The 25,724-nt window shown below is 40.8% G+C and overlaps 1 protein-coding gene across 1 annotated transcript in view; it reads right to left on the bottom strand.

The window, feature by feature from the left end:
• Window positions 1-25,724, bottom strand: part of FBN1 (fibrillin 1) — a 150,624-nt gene that overhangs the window by 1,778 nt on the left and 123,122 nt on the right. Inside the window, exons 43-64 of the mRNA XM_065688070.1 lie at window positions 24,544-24,669; window positions 23,368-23,490; window positions 20,499-20,624; window positions 19,629-19,745; window positions 19,092-19,220; window positions 18,767-18,886; window positions 18,195-18,320; window positions 16,030-16,179; window positions 14,155-14,220; window positions 13,295-13,411; window positions 12,825-12,944; window positions 11,085-11,207; window positions 10,532-10,663; window positions 9,798-9,923; window positions 9,043-9,249; window positions 8,324-8,449; window positions 7,984-8,106; window positions 6,955-7,071; window positions 6,488-6,616; window positions 5,554-5,673; window positions 2,198-2,429; window positions 1,007-1,181 (exon numbers count right to left, since the gene is read on the bottom strand). Of these exons, the coding sequence (XP_065544142.1) occupies window positions 1,007-1,181; window positions 2,198-2,429; window positions 5,554-5,673; window positions 6,488-6,616; window positions 6,955-7,071; window positions 7,984-8,106; window positions 8,324-8,449; window positions 9,043-9,249; window positions 9,798-9,923; window positions 10,532-10,663; window positions 11,085-11,207; window positions 12,825-12,944; window positions 13,295-13,411; window positions 14,155-14,220; window positions 16,030-16,179; window positions 18,195-18,320; window positions 18,767-18,886; window positions 19,092-19,220; window positions 19,629-19,745; window positions 20,499-20,624; window positions 23,368-23,490; window positions 24,544-24,669 (2,930 nt within the window). The remainder of the gene's footprint in view (window positions 1-1,006; window positions 1,182-2,197; window positions 2,430-5,553; window positions 5,674-6,487; window positions 6,617-6,954; window positions 7,072-7,983; window positions 8,107-8,323; window positions 8,450-9,042; window positions 9,250-9,797; window positions 9,924-10,531; window positions 10,664-11,084; window positions 11,208-12,824; window positions 12,945-13,294; window positions 13,412-14,154; window positions 14,221-16,029; window positions 16,180-18,194; window positions 18,321-18,766; window positions 18,887-19,091; window positions 19,221-19,628; window positions 19,746-20,498; window positions 20,625-23,367; window positions 23,491-24,543; window positions 24,670-25,724) is intronic.

Genomic DNA, 25,724 nt, shown 5'->3' with positions numbered 1-25,724 from the left:
CCCAGTGACGGTTACTGGTCTCCCCCTGAGTTCTCTGCGCACAGGTCACTCTGCCACTGATGACATTTCAGGCAGCACATCAGCTGTAACATTTTCATTTGGAAAGCAAGGGAAGCTCTATGTCACCCCTGAGACAAATCCAGCACTAATCACAGAGTACTGAAACCCACTGAAGAAACAGTTTACGACCCCACTCTGCCCAAAATCAAATGTCCACACTCTTCTGGGCAAAAGCACTCTCCTGTCTTCCTGTATTAGCAGAGCACCACGCACTGAGCACCTAATGGGAACAGCTAACAGGATCCCAAATCCCCTGTATCTGTGAGTGAAAAAGCAAGGCCTTCAAGCACATACACAGGGGCAGAAGGTATGGATGACATTCAGCTCAGGGTAGTGACTGTGTGGCAACATTCTACAAGAGTGTTCAGCATCTCTTGATTACATTTAGACTGCAACACACACATCTGCCCACCCAGACACATACTTCCACCTGAATAGTCTACGAGACCTGCCATGACCTGCTGCTTCTGTGGTCAGGCCAGAGCAGATCACCTGTAACATCGCTGTCACCTTACAGTGGTTAGAGAAGTGAGAAGTCAAATAACCATGGACTTGGGAACCCTTCTCCCACGGTTTGCTGAAGTCTGCATCTAACTAATGTGAACCACAAGGTTTTAAATCCAGTCACTTGTGACTGGATGACTGGACTGGGCAATTCTGACTTTAGATTACAAGAAGTGGAAATAAGCCAACGTGGGACTGACTCCCTGGTAATTCAAGGAGCTTGAATTTTGCAAAGGAGGATGACCTTTGCCTAATGACAGTGAGCAACTTCAAAAAGCCCACACACAGACTACTCAACATCTCAATCCGGCTCTCCAATGAGCTTTTCTACTTTGTTAGGGGTGTACATTTTTGCTGTGGGATTGTCTCCTGGTGCATCTCCTTTCGAGACTGGCTTTCCCAAGACCACCACAAGCCCTTTCTCCCCAGAAGGGTCAATTACCTCTGCTTCATTTGCAGTTTCATTAGTGCTTCTGCGCTTCCTTCCTCTCTTGGGATAGCCATTGATTTTACATTCATAACAAGCTTCTGGAGAGAGGGAGTTGTCATCTACTTCTCCACTGAGTGAAAGCTCTTGCCCTTGACCTTTGCCTAGCCCCACTCCAGAAACACAGTGTCTGAGGAAGGAAGAAATACAAAGTTAATTCCAGTGAGACACAGATCTTACCAAAACCTGGATTGAGGTGACTGTGAATACAAATAATAAAGCAATTCTGTTGCACTGCTTTCCTAGGAAAATCTGCTGCTGCAGTCAACAGGCAAAACTCTCACTGAATCACAATGCAGCTACCTCTGGTTTCAAAAACCTGGCTCCATGAGGCTTTGCCTAAGAGAAACCTGCCAATATTTAACAGTTTTAAAAACACAGGCTTAAGCTCAGAGAAGTTGTTAGTAATTCCTGTCATCCGACCTGGAACACATTGAAAGAGACCAATTTTCAGAAACTGCTGAAAAAATCTGAAAGGTGAGGTCTTGCCTAATAACCCCAAAGCTTTTAGGCACTTCTGAAATATAAGCCACAAGCTTTCTGCTTTCCATCTGAGTTGCTTGGTCCTACAAGCTGCACAGCCCTAACACTCCCACTGGGACAACTGAAAATCGGTTTCCTCGATAAAGCAGATATTTATTCAAAAAATGATTCATTTGGAACACAGACGAATATGGAACGCACAAGAACATAAAAGCATACAGAATTGTTGTTCCAGCCAGTGGGTGAAGCCACTTGTATAATATCATTTGTCTTTGGAGCAGGCAGGGGCCTGGGACTTGTGATACAACACAAATCACAGCACAGGGAGTGTGAGCTCCCAGGTGGCAAGCTCAGAGAACTTGGCTGGATGCTGGGGTGTGCAGGAGGGAGGTGAAAGCAGTGGCTTAAAAGAAAGAGATGATTGAACCTGGCTGCCCTGACCAAATTCCATTAAGCATTAAAACCACGTTGCTCCCTTCCCTTGGTTACCTTTCCCCTCCCTCATCTCCAAAATCAGCACGGGCTTCCAACTCTTGAGTACCTCCACAATCTTATCCCTCTTTCACTGGTGACAAACCCCCTGGTTCTGCTGCTCCACGCTACAGCAAAAGGAGAGGATTATGTCCCTTTTATGTCTGTTAGTTTAAAATGAGAATCCCTTACCCTTGTCCTATTCTGAAGTAACCAGGTGGACATCCACAGACGTAGCCACCTTCTGTATTTGAACAACCATAACTGCATGGGGCTTGTGCAGAACCGCATTCATTGATATCTTGGCAACCTCCACTAAACTGTTCATACTGAAATCCAGTTGGGCACATACATTTATAGCTTCCCAAAGTATTGTGGCAAGATGCTCCTCCACAAATGTGTGCACTGAGACATTCGTTTTCATCTGGAAAAGAAGCAGAACATACCATACGTTAACTTTTACTCTGAGGTGTAGTCCAACCTACCCCTTCAGAAAGGTTGTGCTCAACTGTTGCTAAACACGCTGTCGCATCAGATGGACAGATGGAGAGCAGGGCTTGGCCTCACTCTTGCCTAGGGCAGCGGTCGCTAGGAGATAACTACAACTACACAACAGAGCAACCGTTGGGCTACTCTGCAGAAGATGTTTCATGCCACGTCAGCGCATGCTCTGGAAAGCAGAGGAGGCAACTTTTTTTTTGTTCCAGAAATGACTGAGAAGAATAAAACTTTGCACAGCCAACAATCTGCTCCAGTAATCCCATGTTCATAGTGCTGTTCAACGTTAAAGGAAAAGGAGTGAGGAATCAAGCTCTGACACCTTTTCCAGGCACTGAAAATCCCTCCCTACACACTCACATTTAAATATGAGGTACAGGTAAGGTACAGGAACAAGTAGTAAAATAAAAATAAAAGCAGCTGTAGATACAAAAGACTGCCACATTCTGAGCCAGCCCTTTTCCAAACTTCCCAAGAGCAGCACTGTAGGAGTTTGAGGTCAGTTCAGGCTTATTTACTGTAAATGCCTAGTTTTTCAAATGTAGCTGCTCTGATTTTTTTGTCTGATGCGGCAAATTGGTTTGAAACATTCTGAACGCTATTGTTCCCTGATTTCTGTGATAAAGCAACTGCATATGTGCACCGAGTGTGTGCGCACACATGGAAGAAATGTCATCTGGACACTGTATGGATAAAATGTAAAGCACAGAGCAGCATCTCTGACCAAAGCAGCTAAGTTACACGACAGTAAGTACTAATTCAGAGCATTATTGTCTTTTTCCAAACAATGTGGCTGTTTGTTCTTTGTTTAAAATCAATGCCTGTGCTTCTTGCAGCCTAATTTACAGCATGATGCACTCCGGAATTGCCTGGGCAGGGGATGCAGTCACACACAGCACAAGACATGGGAGGAACCAAAGCATTCTTCAGTGATTATCTAAGTATGTGTTGCAGCAACATCAAAAGTCCCTGAACACTTCATTAAATAAGCTAAAAAAGACACAAACTGTTTGCAGAGCGGGGATTGCCAAGGAATATGAAGGAATTGTCACGGAAAAACCTATTACATGGATTCTTCCCCTGTGGTACACCCAGGAGATCTAGATAAGTATCTTAAGCACATACAGTTACAGATGTTACATTATGAATATGCGGAGACCACAAGGTACTAAAACCTGGGGCTGAATTCTGTGTTACTGAAGCCTGAGGTTTTGCACTTAACTCAAAATGATGTTTCAGTATTTTCCATACCTAACACAGAAATTATGTCAACATCATAAATGCATGTTTGGGCCACAGAAAGTTACTGCACCAAGAGGAGATGCTCATTTTAACTCGCCCCACAGCAGCAAGAGTGTGAACGCTGTGCTCTGTAACACACAGCTCTCTTGTGCTCAGCTTCAGTAGGAAGGAGAGATGTTATAAGGACAGAGGAAACAAAGCCTCCTTCCTTCAGTTCTGGGTTTCTGCTGGGCCTGCCTCATGTCCAAAAAGGTGGAAGAAAGACCAGCTGTGGCTCTTAGCATAATTTTCCCTGGTGATCAGCACTGTGTTGCAGAGGTTGAAGCCTTTCTTTCCATTCGGGAAACACCAGCGCTGATGCATTCTGAAACTGGTATTCCCTGTATAAAATCTCAATGGTAGCCAATGGGCTCAAAAGCTGAAGTAACAGTGTACACCTCATTTGGAAATACACTTGGTTAAATGCTATTATCAGCCAGGAAGGACTGGAAGCAGCCAAGATGTTTTGTAAAACAGAGCTGCACTTCTTCAGATTCCACAGGGTCCTCCAGCAGCCAGACATGGCAGTGCTGTGGGGCTGTGTTTGTCTCTCTGTTTTTACCTTCCTGCAGATTAAATTCTAATTTAACCCTAAGATCTGCTAGTTTAATTAATACTCAAAACTACCATGTGTTTGTGCTCCCTCCTTGACTCTTACGTGTAACAGGCATAGAATACTGGAGCACAAGCAAGCAAACATCACAGCAAGGACTGCATAAAATGTCATGGGGTTTGGTAAGCACAATTAAAAGCAGAGACCTCCCTAGAGCACGACAGTGATAACAAGCAAAGGCATTTTTATGTTTCTGAAAGCAAAGAAAGCCAAACAAAAGAGTTATGAGGCCCTTTGTTCTCAAAGAGGTCATCAGACACATCTCCGGGTATCCACACAAGACTAGCTTGTATGAAGCCCATTAAATGTGATTAAAAATGACATAACTGTCACTAGAGCAAAATGATTCATGTTTCTCTTGTTTGAATATGCTACATGCCACGTTGAAACATGCAGAGACTCTTCTCATGACTTCTGCAGAGGACCCAGTTCTGTCTGCTCAAGTCATATCCAGCCTCAATGCTCTGCACATGCAGCCCCATCTATGAGGGCTCAGAGACTTGGGATAGAACCAAGAGAACTGGCATTTGCACTTCTAACCAAAAATGGCCTTTAAGCAATTGTTATAAACTGTATTCCAAAGCTGCAAGGAAGCATCTTTTGACATACAGCAGCAGCTTTGCTCAAATATAACGAATGTTATGGAGAAAAGGCAGCATTCTTCCTGTAGGTGTAGTAAGAATGGTAAAAGCACAGATCAAGTAGGATTTTAATAGAATTTTAGATGCTTTGGGACAGAATTTTCCTTTTATAATTTAACAATCCGAACTTGTGGTTCTGAGCATGTCAAGTTCAACCCACCACCAGCTCTCAGACAGGACCTGTATCTGAGCAGAGACCGTTGCACAGCTGAGTAAGACTACCTTTGTTCAGACCACAAAATACACTAGGAACACAACTTCCCCCAAAGTCAGTACAACTTTCAGCACCCCCATAGCTAATTTTGTGCTTAAACACTTGTTGAACCAGGTCACAGGCCGTTGGATGCTTCATATCCACTCTGCCTCTCACAGTCGCACACATTTGCAATGAAGCTTTGCTGAACATACTAAATTATACTCAGAAAAAGAAAATATGCCAAACTGCACCATTGCCCTTCTTGCTGCTAACAAAGGCCACATGCATTTTAATGTATAGATTTTAAAAAGTCACTTGCCAACACACTGGTTCCACTGGTAATGCTGGAGATATCCTTGTGGGCAGCTACACCTGTATCCTCCAATTATATTCTGGCAGCCATGTTGACACCGGTGGTTTCCATCACATTCATCAACATCTAAAAAGATGAGTTTGGGGAGAAAAACTCAAATTATGCTACATTTGAAAAGTATGCTACAAATAATCATACTTATTCGTATATCACATACAGAGAGGTGTATTTCAGGATCTTCCAAAAACCTGACCAGTGCTGGGAGACCACTTCAGGCCTTCCAGGTTTGGACTTCTGGCTCAACAGAAAGCAACCAGAAACCACTGAAAGCTCAAATTCAGCCACAATTTTCAGACTTTTTTTCTTTCTTCAATGGAGCAGACAGCACAAAGCCACTTGAATAGGAGACCCCCTCTAGGTTTTCTTAAGGCTCCCAGCTCCAGAGCAGATAGTGCCTTGCTTTTACCCAGGCATTCAACCCAGGAATCTCGGGATCTCTCTTTCCAAAGTAAACCAAACTCTATCCCAGGAGAAGGCCTTATGGACCCAGAGGAATAAAGCCTGCAGGCCTTCAGCTCTCTCTCTGGCACTTCAGGACTTCCTGTCCTTGGCAAGTCCCTCAGAAATCCACGCAGGATTCAACAGAAGTTCACTGAACTTACGATGCTTAAACTGAAACATTCCAGGCTAAACCGAAGTCTCTTCAAAAAATATCTGCCCAAATCTTTAGCTGCAATATATCTGTTTTTCGAGGCCCATGGAGAGAAATACCACCTTGTTGCTAAATTTCCATACCCCACTCCCTTTCAGTCTATACATGCTTAACTCCGTAGGTTTTGGTGCTTATTCCATTGGTCTCTCCTTGGATGACTGTACAGCTGGGAGAACATGATGGAAAGCAAGAGAAGGCCAAGTTAAATGCACTGTGTGTTGTACCTACCTTCACAGCTAAGCCCAGTTTGATCGAGTGAGAAGCCACGTTGACACTCACAAACAAAACTTCCTGGTGTATTCTGGCAAATGCCCTTCGCCCCACATAAATTGATCTCAGTAGCACACTCATTATTATCTGAAGGAAACAAAAGCCTCGGTGTTATTTTTTATTCCTTGTTGTGAAGACGATCATTTAGCAATGCCAACAATGAACAGTCTGTGACAAGAGGTTAAGCAACACCAGTAACGTAGCTGTCTCCATTTTTCACTTTGCACTACAGAAGGAGCGCTTATGTTACCATTATGGAGGGAGGGCCACTTTGCATCTTCTGCTCTGGTGGGACTGGGATCAGAACTTGGCCTGTGTTTCCATTTGGTTTCTCAGGAAGCCAATTTCACCTCCCTGCTACTTTGCTTCTGGAGCAAGAGTCAGTTACAAATCCCAAATATGTGTCTACATTCCACGTCACTTACCAATGCAGGCTGTATGGTGCTGAGTGAATCCAGGAGGACATTTACAAGTGAAACCACCAATAGTGTTGACGCAAAGGAACTGGCAGTTGTGCTGCTTTGTTGCACATTCATCAAGATCTAAAATATCCAAGAAAACATCTTTAACTTATGTTCCCTGTGGAGGATCTGAGAGTTCAGCTGGACTTGGAGACAAATAATTGAATATAAAAAAAACCGATTCAAATAAAGCCTTTTGAATCTACATCTCACTTTCTACAGTGGCTTCCGGTTCCTCTCACATGAAGCCCCACATGTAATGGATGGGACTTTGGAGCTACGCTAGTGTCCATGCTAACGGTGGATTACGCACACTGCTCTCATCTCGCTGAAAGATGCTGTTACATATGTTTGCTCTTACTGTAGTCAATAAATGGGAAATCACCATCTTCATGAGAAGCAGTGGCAGATTGCAAAACAGTATTGCACCGAAGCATGCTATTACCCCAAAAGAATTTTCCATGCTAAAATCAGAATTGCTGCTCTAATTTGTGCGGTTTCAGTCAGATCTTTGCTACCAAGAAAAATAAATAAATTAAATTATAATGAACATTTCAAAATCCCTCCCTGCACTGGTGTCCTTTATTCAGCATGCTGCAGAGGTGGTAGGTTAAAACTCTGTTGATGCTGGACAATGCACTGCAAACCATGCTTATCTTTGCATATATTAGGATACATGTATCGCTGAAAAACAGAACTTAAACCGACATGCTTACCAAAATAAGATCAATCACTTATACTACTGGTTACAAAGCCTTTTAAGATCAGCTGCCATCAGCCTGCAAAAATGCCTGTGGATCTGTTGCTCATCCAGATTATCAAAGAACTAAGTGAAACATCGGTTCCATCCTGTGCAGGCCAATTCCACTGTCTTTAGTGGAAATAAAGACAGTGGAATCAAGAAAACAGATTTACATCATTTAAATGTCCTTGGATTGGCATTTGCCTGTGAAGCACAGAGTTTCTGCAGTAAATTATTTTCTTGATTTTTACCTTTGCAGCTTCTCCCATCTTCTTGCAGGATGTACCCTTTTGGACATGAACACTGGAAGCTCCCCTCTGTGTTTTTACAGATGAAATTGCAAGGTTTGGGGGACTCGTTGCATTCATTCAGATCTAGAAGAAGCAAAACCAGATACTTCAGTGCTGATAACCAATAGTTGTGATAATGTTTTTCAAAATGCTCAGGAGATAACAGAAGGAAATAAAAATTGCCAAAGCTTTCTAATGAATGACATTTCATTTTCTGTTTTTTCAAAAGCTCTGTATTTCCTTCTTCAAATCATCTCTTGGTAATAAACTTTATACACATACACCATAATGAAAAACCTACCTATGCAAAGAGTGCCAGTTATATCTGTAGTATAGCCAAGGTTGCAACGACAATGGTAAGATCCCCTCTCATTGATGCATTCTCCATTACGGCAGACATCATGAATAACCTTGCACTCATCAATATCTGCAAGGAAATGAGGGTTAGTTCACAATGGAACAAGAACTGATTTTATACAGTGTCAATAGATTGCTGTGACCTGACACAAAAAACCCCACACTCTACATAAAATTAAAATATTACATTAAATAATTAAATACTGCAGAGATTCAGGAGAAATACTACGTGGGAAAATAGCATTAATCTAACTTTCAAATGAAATGAACAAGCCTTAAGTGGAAGTGAACAGCTGGAGCTGATCACGTGCTAGCTGTCGTCAATCAAACATCACTTTGCTATCATATACAGAAAGAGCTTTTAATCTGTACCTACAACATACTTGAATGTGAGAATGCAAATTCCCATTCAAGTTCATGTCAATCAACTGGCATTCAAAGTATCTGCTGAGTTGGGATGGATGCTTTGTCATCCAGGGCCTTTGGCTGTGTACCCTCCTCCCAAAGGACTGTACTTTCTCAACGTGAAAACTCTCAGAAAATTTCAACTGATAATCCAAAACATTTAGGACCTCATAGTGTGCAAATATGCAGAAAGAAAGTTTATAACTTATTACCTAATTTGGACTTGTGTAAGAGAGCCGCTAACACAAAAGTCAGTACCTGCTCCATTAGACATGTATCCTCGGCCATGAGGGCAAAGCTTCTTGAAGGCCACAGTGCCTGGGAAGGGGCAGACCTCACAGTTCTGCCCCCAGCCTCGGCCACCATCACAGCAGCATTCAGACTTGGTGACAGAGTTCCTGTTGCTTGATCCGATTTGACACATACTTTGTAAGACTTCAGTGAAGCAGTAGCCCTCCCTGTTGTCTGGAAAACAAATTATGCATCACGGAGAATCCTAATGATGACAACCTCCAAAGGGTCATGAGATATTAGGAATTTAGTCAGAAATATAAAAGAAAGGGCATACTTCACCCTGGGACTGTGGAACTGAGAGTGAAAGACTACTAGCAGTAAGAAAGAGAGCACGATGTCTAAGGGAAACAAAGAAGATAGGAAATTTAACGAAAAGTGGGAGACAAGTTACATTATGCTTATAAAGATATGTTTCTGTTCAAGACCAGAGGAAAAGGACTGGCTTAAAATCAGGACCAAAGACAAGGAAGAGCAATTCCCGGCTGACTGAAACCATCGACAGCTTTCACAGCAAATCAACACAAGCAGGCTGACTGAAGCAGGCACACGGTTAGCACGGGAAGAATGAACTTGCAGAGGGCACCTACTTACAAAGGCTCCTTCCTAAAAGCATGTAAATTCAAGAGCATGTTTACTCACTATGCAGTTCTAAATCCAATTTCAACCACAATTTCTGCTATCAAAGTGATAGCTCATTAGGGTGTCACTGTGTGACTTACCAAGGCATTCGTTCTGGGTATCACTGGCAGTGAATCCCTCGTTGCATTCGCATCTGTAACTTCCCACTGTGTTCACACAACGGCCATTCTCACAGATGCCAGGTTTGGTCTGACATTCGTTCTCATCTGTGTTTTTGAAATTATATGACAAAAATCAAGTCCATTACTGGATTCATACAGGTGAGAGAGGTTTGTATGGAGCTGTGCTTTCTGCCTGGTTAAACCTGCATAATTTTTCTTTTTTTCTTTTTTTTTTTTTCCCAAAGAAAAAGTCTTGTATTCAATTTTCAGAAGCAAGATGACCATCTTGTTACTTCTTTTGACCATCTTGTTACTACCTTTTCTCTGAAATATATTCCTCACTGGTTCTCAAAATTTTTCATAGTTACAGCTGCACTGCTGAATGCCATCCGAAGTTTAAAAACAATTCTGTTCTACTCTCATTCAAACAAGCTTACAGCAAGGGGCTGATTTCTCTGCTTCCTTCATTCCAAGCAACTCAGCAGCAACACAAACTGACTGTAAAGACAGCTACATCCAGATTTTCTACCTACTGCACACATGTGCACACCTGAACAGCAAAGCAAGGCATGTATGAAGCACCAGTAGATCCATTACACTGGTAGTTGCGTAATTCTTCCCCTGAGTTCCTTAACACTTTGTTAAATTCAAAATCTTCAGCTCTGCTGAGGAACTGTGTGTTTCAAGAGCTTCAACACTTCAGTGTCACTTACCTATACAGCCTTCCCCATCTGGTCTGCGCTGATAACCTGGTCCACAGATACACATATAGGTGCCAATTAGGTTTTTGCACTCCATCTGTTTTGAGTCACAGTCATGAATTCCTTCTTCACACTCATTCTGATCTAAAACACAAGGTTTAAACTTCATTATACAGAGGGATGATCCTGGAAATTCACAGCAGTAAATTCTGACTTTGGAATCTCCATCATAAACTCTATACACGCTTTTATTGTGTTAAACTAATCATAAGATATCCTACCCTAGAGCAAATCAATTTCTCCCAAATGCCCATTTTCAGTGCAAAACAAAACTGTATCATCTGATATGACCTCATTTTATGCAGATGTATAAATTTATGGGCAGGACAGGGCTAATACAATCAACTGCATAATGCAAACCATAGAATTTCATCCCAAATTCTTTCTGACTCAGTTACTTCCTGGGATTGAAACTCTGGCCCAAAAGTGTAGTGAGTCAGAGACCTACCCCTGCAGGAACTTGAAATCATTATCTCTAACTGTGAGAGTCTGGTAGGAGCTTTACCTCTGCACATTCTCCGGTCCTCGCGCAGAACGTACCCCGCGGGGCACTTGCATTCGTAGGATCCAAAAGTGTTCACGCAGCGGAAAGCGCAGAGCAGAGGGTTCTGAATGCACTCGTTGACATCTGGATTTGGAGAGACAAAGACCATGGGGGAAGTGAAACACGCTTTTGTAGAACTCAGCAGACTTGAGCGCACAGGCTTCCCATATGGGCAATTCCACAGATCCTGGTTTAGTGAGGGCTACATTTTAATAGCTGGGGACCCATGGTTGTGTTCCTTGCGGATTTCTGCAGAGGAGCAGGTACTAGGTATGCCAGGATGCTTGCACAGCTACTTGAAGTTTCAATATCTTCAAAGGCAAGGAGCCAATGGAAATAATTTCTGGATCCATGCTGCCAGAAAAGTCTCTTCAGTTCAAACTGCATCTTTTCCACATCTCGTCTCTGGCTTTATGACTGGTTATTTTTAAATTCTAGATACATTAACTCAGCTTCTTCATAAACTGAATTCCATAAAACAATAGCCTTACTAGAAACATTATTTTGAAGTCCATTTACATACGCTCTGAGCTACTTGAGCAATTACTGCTACATAATGATGTTTATGCACTCTGCTAACTCCTCCCCTGCAATTTGAGCTTTTACCCAAATTCCACAGGGAAGTGAATGAAGCTCTAACCGAATATAAAACTAACACAAGCTGATGCAAAAGTAGAAGCATTCCTTTGTATGGGCTTGCAAACAAATAGATTGTGGCAGATAATTAAAGAACAGCTGTGTCAGGTCAGAGAAGAGTGTCAGAATGTCCTAGGACATTCTCCTCTCCCTGGTTGCAACAGGAGACGAGTATTAAAAAAGCTCCATACCATGTATGCAAAGATCTCTCCCCTGATAAAGCCTCTCAGTTTAAGGACTTGCACAGCCAAAAGCCACAACCAAACTATCAAGTTTAATTTCCACTGATGGATTCCCACACAAATTTGTACAATCTCTTTCTGGGTCAATTTATACTTGTGGCCTCACTAATATTCTGCAGCAAAGAGTTCCACAACTTCTGTAAGTACTATGAATATAAAAACGTTTGCTTTGGTTTGTCTAACATGTTCCCTCTATTTCTGGTACCTTTACCACCTGTGGCTTTATAAATTTAAATCATATATCTCTTCAACCATATTTTCCACACTGAAAAATTCTCCGATCTTCGTTACTCCTCCTCTTCTTTGTGCATTTTTAAATTTTTATTTTTGAAATGAGAGAACAAAGTGTAAAAAATATTCAACCATAGGGTGCTGTGGTAATTGTCTAGCACTGTATTTGTATTTTCTAGTTTGTTTCCTGTTTCTTTCCTAACGAACCCGAGAAGCCCATTTTCTATTTTCACCATCACTCTCTACCCTCAAAGGTCATCCAGGAGGTGAGCAAAAAACACACACACAATAAGCTGCATTTTTGGGGACTGTTCTGGAGAGACCATATCCCAGCATGCTCCTCTCCGGGCAGTCCCTTAGCAGATACTACCTGAAATCCTGTACACCCAATCTCCAGATAGAAAAAGGAACCACAGCTTAAGATGGATACAGGAAGGAGAAATCTATTTTTCTATTTCAGATAAAGATGTATTGTTTCAAATGTCCATATTTTTCTTTTTAAGCTGTTTTTCCCTCTCAATTGTTTCTGAAATCAAGAGAGTGTTTCAGCACACCACTACAACAACAGTCCTTTAACACATGGGAGTCTCACCTTCACAAGTCATCATTGGTCCAGGCTCAAATCCCTCAACACAGGTGCATTCAAAACCTCCCACCACATTCCTGCAAGTTCCGTTTCCACATGGGTTTCCGACAGCACATTCATCAGTATCTGCAAGCAGTTAGATCGAGGCAAGAATACATGGTTATACTCAAACAGAAAGGTATAAATCTATTCTGCTGATGTACAACCAGGAAAATAGAAAATCCAAGAACTCATCTAAGTACTGAATTAGTCACAGACTCAGCATAATTTGGGATTGCTAGAGGTTAGCTGGGTCAAAATCTCAGCCAGAGCAGGACCACTTTGGAACAGATTACTCAGGCCCTGCCCTGTCATGTTTTAAGCACCAGCAGTGATGGAGACTCCACAGCACTGGAGTAATGTAACCCCACTGCTCCTTACTCCATGTTTAGCATTCAGGAGATACTTTAAAATGGAAGATGAACAGCTATACTTACCTACACACTGAGCTCCTTGTAGGATGTAACCATATGGACATTCACAGCGGAAAGACCCATCTGTGTTGATACACTGACCAAATCTACAGTTATCTGGATCAAGGCACTCGTCCACATCTTAACCAGAAATACAAATGACACAGTAAGTGCAACTGATTTTGTGTGCTTTTAGACTTTTTGCAAAGAACAAGTGTTGTTCTGGTGAGAAATGTTCCCGAGATCACAAAAAAAAACCCTACTATTTGAATTCTGATGTATTAGGTTTAGGACACAGAATCTGCCTTGCAGGCCAGCTTTCAATACGCAGAAAAGAAACTGATTTTAAATGTCAGATAAAAAAACCTCTCCAAATGAGGTTACAGGGAGAGGAGTAGATATGAAAAGCAGTAGTCATCCAGTGCTCCTTAAATGAAAGCTTTTGCCAATACGGCTGAAGTGCTGTTTGTCTTGGGAGAGAACAGAATGTACTGAAGGGATCTGGGAAACTGTGGTTTGCACTTCTGGAGGATTAAAACCATTTACTGTAAACAGGCTACACAGATTGTATAAAGAAAAGACAGGTACGCTATGTGATCATTCTCTAGATCCTACATAAATTTCCTAGCAAGTCTGCTCAGCACAAAGTGCCAAATATACTACTCTAAAAGAAGTTTAATTTATGAGAGCTGAGATAGTCAAGATTGAATTAAAAATTGGTATGAATAATTGGAAAAAAAAAAAGAAAGAGCATATATGAGTTTCCACAGTTCATGGCTTCTGGAAATAGCTGCAGAGGTGTTATTCTCAACTAAAATGGAGAATGGCTTATGGGTAGAAAATAGCATACTGATGCAACAGCATTGCACAGCTCAAGCACTTACCTAGTCTTGCATCACCAGGTCCAACGAGGATGCCAATTCCAAATGGACAAATCTGTCTGAATGCCTCTGTTACAAAAAAAATTAAAATATCAAACCATATCTTGGTGATCAGAACTATTCATGAGCTACACAAGTAACCACTGATACCAATTCATCCTCCTCATGTTCAAGTCCTGACAGATGGGATGTAAACATATAAACTTACAGTAGTCACCAGTTAGTAGCTCCTTAAAGCATGCCAATCTCTACTTCTAGAATAACTAATAAATTTTACTATAGGTAGGCTGAAAGTAGAATTTCTAGGTTTAGCTTAGAGTGAAGTCACCACTCTATTTCCCAATCCAAAAGATTTTCTGTGTGGTTTTTGAAGATTTAAAGATGACATAAGTCTTTCGAGAACAAGACATTCTTTATGTTTTGTTGCAGAAAGCACGTACTTCCTTACCTGTGCAAATCACCTGCTATATTCTTGACACTAGAACAAATAAGAAATCCTAAATTTCCACTCTGCTGGACCAAAAGGCAACAGGGATATTTTTTTACAGTGCAGCATTACAATGCAGCCATAAACATAACATTACACTCTCTTTAGTTGAAATACATTAGCTGATCTTTGCTGAGGCAGAACAAAATAGAACTAAATGTAGACACACACCTGCACTGAAAGTGTCACACACTTCTAGGCTCTGAGTGGGGACCTGCCTGCTGCTCAAGCCTTCAGGTGGCAAATGTGCTTGAGCTTACCAGCCTGCACCCAGACAGCACTTGATGGAGAACATATGTGAGATAACAACTGTGTATTTTAGTTTTTTTCAAGAAATAATTCCACTGCCCATGACTTGCCAAGACATAAATTTCCCAGACTCAGACAATTTAAAGCTATTTCTTTACTAAAAGATGAAAAAAAAATGACCTTGACATCATCCTTTGAGAACAGTTTGGACTATAAAAAATATAGGTGCCGATACTTCAAGGAAATGCTTTTGCAACTGACTTGCTCCAGGGCAACGAAATGAAACATGCACAAGCAATAAGCATAGGAGAAATATTGCAACTGGCACATCTGATTCTCTTTCTTTCTCTTGGCTTTTGTAAGGATTGTCTGCAGAACAGCTACATCTACTTATTAATTAAATTGACTGCATTAATGTATTGCTGAAACCAGTAATGCTGTTAACCACAACCGTCAGCATGAATTAAAGTCCATTCAGCAAATTGCACCATGATGGTACAAAGGTCTGTTGACTTGCTTAGTGCCTAGTTACTCAGTCTTACAAAGAGTACTAACACAGGAAAGTATCTCTTTACCAACAGCCTAGGGAGACTTTCCTTCATCAAGGCCTTTGTTTTGTCACTCTCTGCTATTTTTGCAAATCATTCATATTGATAAGATTGCCAATTTAGGGTTTCTTAATAACAAAATGTAGTCACAAATGTAACAGGGAGATTCAGATATGGATGTAGTTTGACTGCTTTTTTTTTTTTTTTTTTTTACATTAGATTTCATGTTTCTGGTACCCCTCCCTACACTGATTTGTAACTAGATGAATTCCATTTGTGTCTTGCAGGTATTTCCACCCACAGCCTATCAAGGACCTACTTACTACTTTCCGCTTTCTGTATGTGACACCTCCAGAGCAAAATACTCAGCTCCTAATCACACTAACAAACCTACAAGCAAACAAGGAATAGACCTGAGACTGGACAATGCAAGGAACATGTTTTTTGAGACTGCAGTGGCCTCTACTTTACAGATGACAATTGTTAAACACCTTTACAAAGTTATTTTTCCTAATTCCTTCTTATAAGAAACCCAATCTTCTTTCAGTTCTGAGAGGCTCTTATGACAGTAAGGCAGCCTAGTCAATAACGCACCATCTGCTTCCTCTGGGCAGAGTTCACAGGGATCTCCCCATCCCTGTCCCTTTAAGGCACAGCAACACTCTTGTTTGGAGTGGTTTCGAGACTTCGGCACAGAACATTTTCCGTCTTCAAATTTGGTAAAGCAGTAACTCACTCTCAGATCTGCACAGAGAAAAACTTGTTAGGAACAGTTAGGGTGACTTTGGCAGTTTTTGCTTAGAGATGTTAACTGCAAAATTACAGGACACTCCTCCCTCCTCCCCAAACACCCAGCTTCCACCTGAGTCCATCAGGACAGAGCATTATTGTCCCTGACTGGAGAAGATCTGGAGACAGAGAGGAACTTCCTACCTCAGAAAGGGAAAGCAATGGAAAAGTCATGGAAAAGGACGAGTTTTTCTCTGTTTTTTCTAACAGAGATGGAAGGGCTGTACTCCCCTCTCTTCACCTCACTCCTCTTTGTAAAAGCTGAATATTGGCTTTATTTATATTTCATTATTAGTAAGAATCACTTGAGTCAAGAGGTTTTAATCAACTTGCAATGTTAATACTGTGTAGTGTTAAAACAAGAAGCAATTCTCAATAGATTTTTTCCTTCCTCATTCTTCCCTGAGGCGCACACAAAGAAAACTGGCCCAGTGGCACTATATTTTACTTCCTTAAGCTGGGTAACCAGGATGCTGGAGCAGAGCTTAGATCACAGACCACAAGCATCCAGCAGGCAAAGAGCTGGCAGCTGCCTGTGTTGGCAGGGGAACAGCAACAGGGCAGTTGTGGAAGCAGCTGCTCATCCAGTTTTCCGGATGCAGCATCAATACTGGGCAATGTCCAGATTCTACAGAAGTACGAGGTAATTGAAGTTCTAAACAAAACTTGGTTTGGCTTGAGATACTTGGAAAAAAAAAAAACCCAAACCAAGAAAACAACCAGTCTTCTCCAGGGGATGGGGAGAAGCCCACTTACAGTTCATACACCCAAGTATGCATTTTCCTCTGACACTACGTGTAAACAAAAGTCTGTTTTCATAAAGGAAAAGATCACGCTGCATTCTTTTTTATGATTTTGTTTCTTGAGGGGGTATTTTGTGACTTTTTTTTTCCTTACCTGAAGAAAACACCACCCTCAAACTGAAGAAACCTCATTTATACAAGCTACAAAAGCACAGCTAAAACAGCCATGCTGCTTTCTTGAAGTTGAGTGAAGTAACTGTGCCAAACTGCATGGTGGTTTGGAGACTTGGATGAACGTTTACTGCAGGTTGGATTCATTTTTACCAAAACCACAGTTTCATTTAGCCCACTGTGAAGTAAAGAACTCACTACGGTGTCAACAAGCATCACTGTTCTGTGCCAAGCATAACTACAGAGGTCCTTATAAAGGTCTTACTCATCAGTGGTTCCCACTGTGCACACTGTGTATAGGACATTTAATGATGTATCTATTTAATAATTTCCAAAGTCTTTAAAATAACTCCATAATTTGCTATGCTTATTCTTTATCCACAAAATAAACTAACCTGTGGATTTTCATTACAACATATTCGGCTTCTAGCATCTGATCTCTGTCTTAGTGCCCATGTTTAGACTCTGAACAGTCTATGTGGTAATCTAGAAGCCAAAGTGAGCTTCAGACTTTTCTAAGCAGATGAGCACTTATTGTCCACACAATACTGTTTGCAAATTTTTTCCATTGATCTTTTTTTTCCAGCCACACACTTGTGGAGAGGAATGGCATATAACAAGTGTTATGGTGAATGATAAGTGCTAAGAACAGCCTTATTCCTGGAAATGCTGCCTTTAGCAGTGCACTGCAGTAGTCTCCTGCCTGTGTTTGTGGTCCACCTCCATGTCAGACCTGTCAGCTCTATACAGAGTTTGAGTAGCCTCAACATTTCTTTCAGTGGTGCAAGAAAGCGCTGAAGGGCAACACAATTTCCTCACTTAACCTGGCGTATTTAACATTATCTTCACCCATTTTATAGCAATGTTCTCTTTAATGACTAACAGATGTTAGGGCAAGACAGAACCTGGCCCCAACTAAAGAATTATCATGTTTTCCTTGTGAAAAACACTGTTTTGAGTCCAGAGTCTCCTGTTATATTAGAAACAGACAGCTAATAAGGCTTTTATAAAACAGCAAACAAATTTTCAAATGCCAGAAAATAGGAATGAACTTACCTTGGCATCGCCTTCCCGTGGAAGACAACACAAAGCCTTCTGGACACAGACATTTGAAACTGCCTGGAGTGTTACTGCATGTGCCCAGGGCACAAATTTCCGGCTGTTCCACACACTCATCAATGTCTATAAGAAAAGTAATTAAAGAGATGAGAAATAAAATGTTTACACTGGCAGCTGTACTACATAAAATGTAACCTTACATCATCACTGATATCTAACATATTTGACAAACAGAAAAGTCAAAACAAAAAGGAACAGACAGAGAGAGGAACAAGAAATCCAGGTGCAAAATCTAGGGTTAGTTTTCAAACCCTCACGCAGTTGGCAAACCTCAGCAATGTATCATCAACCAAAAAATCTGGGATTAGATTTTTCTTGGGCTCAAATAGCATAGTTCTGGTTCAAATAAAAATTGGAGAGACTTTTTCTGGGAAGTAAGTGACTAATTAGTGGCTACAGTTCAGTCCTGTACACTGCCACAAAAGACATTATTTACGTTTAGATGCAGAGGAAAGTGGCAACAACTGCAAGTAGCTAGGGAAAGGACAGGAGGATTGTTCTGTACATACCTTCGCATTTGTCATTCTGAAGAACATATCCGGGAGGACAGATACATCTGAATGACCCATCCAAGTTCTGACATGTGCCTGGTGAGCATTTTCCAGGATCCAGTGCACACTCATTGACGTCTAAAAAAAAAGAAAGTTAATTTGAGATAATAGCTGTTAACTTCTAAGGAGCAGAAGACTCCTTTTCTCATTCTATAGTCACTGTTTTCTTCCGCTAGGTACAATGATGACAGTGTGACAGTTCTCTCTGACCTCTTCTTCTGTTTTACTAAGAACATATCCATAAGGTTTCCTGCACTTTCTACCCTTAAAAGAAAGCACTCACCAATACAAGTCCTTCCATCCAGAGCCACCTCATAGCCATCATTGCAAAGACATTGGAAGGATCCGATTGTATTCACGCACTGACCGTTCCTGCAGAGCATTCCATTTCCACTTGCACATTCGTCGACATCTGAGAAAGATACGGTTGAAAGATATATAAGAAACCTGCAGCAAGTGAAATTCGGTAGGTGAGATTTCTGTTTTGACTATATCGGCACAGTAGCTGATAATACATAAATAATCCCGTTTCAAAAGCAAGTGAGGGTTAAAAAAATCTCTGCTGGTCTATGTTGTAAAACTGCCAAAGCAATAGTAAAAAAAGGAATTGCATATATCACATGTACACATTTAAATGGCTACAGAAAGTGAGCAGTGAATAATCAAAGATGCCTTCTCAGACTGAAGAAATAATTTTTTGCCTTTAAATCCTGCAGACTGTAAGCTGCGATCCTTAGTAGAGAAGATGTCACTAGTGGTACTTTCATTAGAAGCAGAAAGTCTTAGAAACAGGTAACTGGTCTCAGCCAGCACTCCTTACCTATGCAGTCATTGTTGTGTGAGAGGATGAAACCTAAGTTGCAGCGGCAGTTGAAAGAGCCAATGGTGTTTCTGCAGGTTCCATTGCCACAGGCATCCCTTTCACACTCATTAATATCTACAAAGGAGAAAAAAAAAAAGCAGCAAGAATTTTAATTACTGACAAAGAAAGGAAAGCCTGTAGCTATCCCACTGCCAACACCGAAGGGAGAAACACTTATTTCCCTGAGATTTTACATAGGTTTTGCACACTTGCTATTAACATCTAAAAAAATAATCAAGGGTCCAACAGTCATTTATCGAACTTTAGCTCCTCTCTAGCCCTTCCCAAAGTAAGTCTAAGCTATCTTTAACAACAAACATTCTGAAATCTCATCTTGCTCAGACAACAGACACTACGCTAACAGCTGTGAATAGGTTAAATAGAGAATCTCCTTTATAAAGACGACTGTTTCTGAAAAGGGCACTTTTCTGGCAAGAAATCTTTCACTTACTCTGTTAACAAGTAGGCTATATACAATTGCTGCATTGCAATATTCATCTATTAAATTTTTTGCCTAAAGGAATAATTGTGACAAGATGGCTCAGAAAATTTGAAGAATGGAACATTTTCCTGAAAAGCAAAAGCATTAGCTGTTCATCTGACAGGAGATGTATTTTTAAAGGTTCACTCCACTGTGATGAGATATTCTTCATTCACTATCAGTTTCCTATCATCTCTTAATTGCCACCTATTGGTGTTTCCATACCTTTGCTGGTAGTAAATGGCTCACAATCTCAGTTCTTGCAATCCAACTCCTTATGACAGAGAGGCTAGACTTAGTAACTATCTTAAGGGAAGCCTAAGTACAGCCTAATTTGATATACTTGCCTATACACATTGTTCTGTCATCATTGGTCTTGAAACCATTGTGACAAATGCAGTAGAAACTTCCAACAGTGTCAATACACTGCCCGTGGCTGCAGATATTGGGAATTTCTTGACATTCATTCCGATCTGAAAAAGAAGAGGCACAGTGGAAGTTAAGGTCTCTAAACTGCAGGGCTGGAAAGATGTATGAACAATAACCATGACAGAATCAGTGCACAGGCCTAATTTAAAATAGTATTTTTAATTTACAAAAGCATTACTAAGTTAATACCAGAAAAGGGGTTATTTGCCTGTAAATTGTCTTTTATATTTGTGAGGCTGAAAGAAATTTAGCATATAAATTGTATTTACCAAAACCAAATTCTTACTTGAGGGAAAGTGCATTACCATGGGTTTCAAAAATAGAATTAGTGGCATGAAGATTTCTGAGTGCTCTACATTGCAGTAGGTAAGAAAGCCACATGCAAATCATAGTTTGCATCCTTCTCACGAAAGCAAATTCTTGCCTTCAGCTACATTTGATTATAGCAGAAATTACTTGATTACCTCACAGAAATCATACAAAACAGAAAGGGAGATGAATGCCACACTTTTCTTATTAAGCTTACAGAGAGATAAAATGCATTGTAGATTATCTACTCGTTGTGCAGAGATAAAATGGGTACATGTATACACATGTTGTAGCATCCATGCCCCATGAAATGTGATGATCCTGTAAACAGGATCAAACAGCAAGAAGAGTTACTGCTATATGGATTCATAAAATGATTTGTCAACATCAAACACTCAACTGCATGATTCTGCAAGAGAAATGGGGAAAGCTATCCAGCCAGCATGTGATATGCTGCCTTACGATGGCAGGGCATCTATTACACTTGTTTAACAGCTGACTGCTTCCTGCTACAAATGCTTTCAGGCAGCATCCAGGACAATTTTCTCTGTGAAAAATTAGAAACATGAATCAAATGAGGTATTTCTGTTGACCTCATTGCCAGCAAAAGCTGCTTTGATTCAATAGGCTTCCTGGCATTTTGTCTGCTGCAGCTCCAAAATACTAGAATTGAGGTGCTGCCATAAGCCTGTATGTATTAGAATTGATTAGATTTACTACTTCTCTACATGCTACTTGGCACATGGATAATCCAGATGGCCTCTATTGCCAGTATTACTATACCTCAGCTGAGGCCACTAGTAACACACTTTGGATGGGTGTTGACTGTGGACCACGGTCTCCCAATGTTATTAATGATACTGCTGCTAATTAGAGTCTAAAGGAGGCAGAAAGGAAACCATGCTGTCTTAAGAACTCCTAATCATCACAGCTCAGGAAAGCTAGAGATGAAAGAAATACTAGAACTCTCTTTGGCGCTCTGTAGGCAAATGAATAATGGATTAAAGTCCCAGTGAAAAGTCACTTCTGTTAAGATAAACAAAGAACATAGTAACTTTTAGAAAATTTGGGAGTCAGAATTGCCTTAAGTGCCAAAAAAGAGTTTATATGAAAAAGTATTATACCACAATAGATAGCACCAGAAGAACACTATTTTGATAGTAATATAAACTCATAGTACTAGTGGCTGTGATACATCAGTTTTGATTACATAGGTTGTAACTACTGGAGTGTGATCAATTTGCATGCAGTAACGTGACTGATTCAGCACTGCAAGGTGCTTAGCACTCTGCTCTCAGCAGAGGGCTGGGAATTTCCTTCCCTTGCTAGATCAAGTACTTTATCAACTACTTTTATTTTAACTCTAATTGTGTGACTTTTATTTTCACTAAATATAAAATAAGAGCAAAATACAGGGAAGTATTACTGTTCGTGCCAATTCATGTGTAGTATTGTAACCCGTATCAGAACCTTCCCTGGCTCTTCCTGTACTGCTGTAACGAACCCATAACAACAATTGCATTAGGAACATATTGAATATTTACATGTGCCACTGCATAGCTTAACAAAACAAAGTTTTAGTTCTCATAGTAGTGTTCTAGTTGCTCCTACACCCTTTTCCCTAAAGGGTCACATGAAACAATGAAAAACTGTACTGCAGGGAAAAGTACACTTCCTAAAACTCAAGTATTTGGAAGCAAAACCCCAAGGAAAATGTTACCAGTTTCCGTTGTAATTATTATTTTGTTCAGAAATATATATAATATTTACAGCTGCTTGGCCCACAGCAGTCTTTATTATCTCTGTAATTCTTCAAGTAATCAAGATAACATGAATGCCTCTCTGGACTACGATATCATGAGAGAAAGAAAATAGATTAGAGAACTGCAGTCCCACTCAGTGAGCGTTTAAAACTAATGTTCAGGGGGCTGTTTAAATCCATGTAAAAGTTAGAAAGTTTAACAATAAGCTTTTTAAGCCACTTACTGCATATGGGCTAGCAGCTAAGTCCACTTTATCAGCAGAAACCCCAGAAAGCAGCAAGTTATTTGTAAAAATGCAAGTGGCAAAACATTTACTAAAACACATCCAGCAAATTATAAGAAAACCCAAAGAATTTATAGAGAGAAAGGTCCTTGTCAGGACCACAGCTGAATTTTAAGTGTCAGAAAATATTTAGTCAAAAGGCAGTGAATCATTTCATCTTTTTTCCCTACACATTACGTGGGCTAAAGAAAAATGCCTGTAGTTGATGGATAAAGTGGAAGACAAACGTCTTCTCAGATGATTAACTGTCATTTATGCTTCTGTGGGATGGGTCCATTAGTGTTCTGGGAATTACCAGAATGTTTATGGGATGCCCTAAGAGGCTTTATGAGGAGGGTTCTTGGAGCCCAGATCATTGGGTATACCATCTTTCTGACGGGACTTTTAAAATCTACTACTTTTTGCACAGACACACACAGTCACAGTACTCACCAGTGCAGCGGCCAGTTGATGTGAACCTGTAGCCAGGTTTACAATCACACCGGTAGCTACCAGCTGTGTTGACACATTCTGCATTTTGCTGACACACTGGTCCATTTTGGCATTCATCAATATCTGTCAATACAAAAAGGGAACTGGATTGTTATAGTAAGCTGACACAAGAAAGACATCAAACCACTTTGGTTTTAGTGTAGGAGTATTACCTTACCCTGACGGAGGAATTTCTTTCTAATTTTGGGAAACAAAAAAACCAACCAACCAACCACCAATATATTGATGAAAGCAGGTATTTGGTCATGTTTCCAAACCTCCATGCTTCCAAACCTACATGATCCCAAACCTACATGCTCCACATTTGTTTCCACAGAACTTATATAATGGTTTTCTGAAGGAGGGTGCATGAAAGGCCTGTTGCAACACTTCACTTGGGCAGATTTCAGTCTTAAAACTGCAATCAGAATAAGTAAGCAGAGATCTCCACTGGAGACTTATGAGGATTTCCCTTAATCATAACAGAGAATCAAGATCACTCTTGGATACCAGTAGACAACAACTTTTGAACTATTTTCCTTCCTTGAACTGCTGCAAAAAGAGAACTTTATTCCTTAGAAATGCAACTGTTTCACTCAGAAGCAGCATCCAGAAGATGCTTCTACTCAGAGCTCTCGGTGTCTTGCCTGCAGTATCTATGTTGTCAGTAGTCATAACCCACTCCAGAGTATGACAGCATAGTGCGGTCTTCAGTTTCTCCATTAAACTGACTAACACAATGTTAGGAAATGGGTGAATTGGAAAAAAAGTACCATGTGTTTATATTATTTACAGAAATCTTTGTTCCATTAGAAAGAATTATCTTGGAATTAAAAAATTGTGCTCATGCTCTGACTCAAGACTACATCTCTTTTCCTGGCTTTACTGTCAAATGTGAAAAATAGTATTTCTTCCCATGACTGCTGACTCATGCTCCTTCAAGGCCTTAGATACCTGATGGAAAATCTGGTATTTTCTATGCAAAAGAATTCAAAATGTCTGAATTAACACAGACTTGTTACACTGATACCACTATTTTCCCCTCATTAAGGGTGACTTGCAAGTATACCAGATTCGCCAGTGTCTGAATTGCCAGCTGGTGGAATCCTGTTTCTCTCAATGAGCTCAGCACTCTACCTTCGCAGATCAGTAGCTTGTCATTGTAGAAGAAACCCACAGGACACTCGCATCTGAAGCTGCCAACCATGTTTATACAGATCCCATTTTCACACACTCCAGGAATCTCTCTGCATTCATCAATATCTGCAAGAACAAAGTTTTTTAAATACTTGTAAGCAGCACTTCACAAAATCTTCTGCTACAGAGTATGTCCTTATGCATTTATCTTTAAGAGAATTATTAAACGTATAATGAGAGCATCAGAATGCTCCCAACTGCACTAGACAATGAGTCATTCCAAACTGTGGAAATATAGATATTTCCTATTTCCTCAGGTTCTGACTCTTCACTGTAATGAAGATATATCCTGTCATACTGGAACGCAGAGGGCGGCACACGCCCTTCCTCATGTCTCCCACCCACAGCTCTTGGTGAACCTCCTCATCTTCCTGAGTATTACAGCGGAGTTATTGAGAAGAGCCAAACAGGGAGAATGTAACTGTCTTTGGTTTAACACTGGAGAACACAACTGAACACAAACACTTGTCAGGGTCAGTTTTGCACGGTTTTACCGTTGTTAATTTAAAAAGCCTTTCATATTTGGGTGACATGGTTTAGTGGGAGCTGTCCCTGCCCATGGCAGGGGGGCTGGAACTCTATGAGCTTAAGGTCCTTTCCAGCCCTAACTATTCTATGATTCTATGATTTTTATGTAACAGTTTGAAATTGCCAATGCCAGGTAACATCTGAAGTGCTGCCAACACGCTATTAATTAGATTGATTAAGCCAGGCAGCCAGAAATTGCCAATGCTCTATGTACACCTGGGTTAAGTAAGATTTTGGCAGAGAAAAAGCCCAGCTGCTATTACAATTAAATGTCATGCCTATTTGTTCCCTAAGTTACACATCTTTAATATTCTGACAATATGAAAGAATTCAGAGACTTCTCCAAAATCTCTCCCCTTCAGCAAAAATTGCCACAGTCCCATGCCCTGTGCCTACAGAATTAAGGGACATGAGCAACTCCTGTGCAAAAGCAGCAGGGTGAGTCTCGCTACAGCTAGTGAGACCTGCCAAGATCCCAAAGCAGGAGGGAAAACCTGTGATTTGCACAGTGTAAAGCTCTGTGTGCATCATTCCCACCGTAATGCTGCATGCACTGGGATGGACTGGTGGCCTCTATGGGATGGTGCTTCAGT

Source organism: Lathamus discolor, chromosome 8 (genome assembly GCF_037157495.1).
Source record: "Lathamus discolor isolate bLatDis1 chromosome 8, bLatDis1.hap1, whole genome shotgun sequence".
Classification (NCBI taxonomy): Eukaryota; Metazoa; Chordata; class Aves; order Psittaciformes; family Psittacidae; genus Lathamus; species Lathamus discolor.
This window is presented reverse-complemented; position numbering and strand designations above follow the sequence as displayed.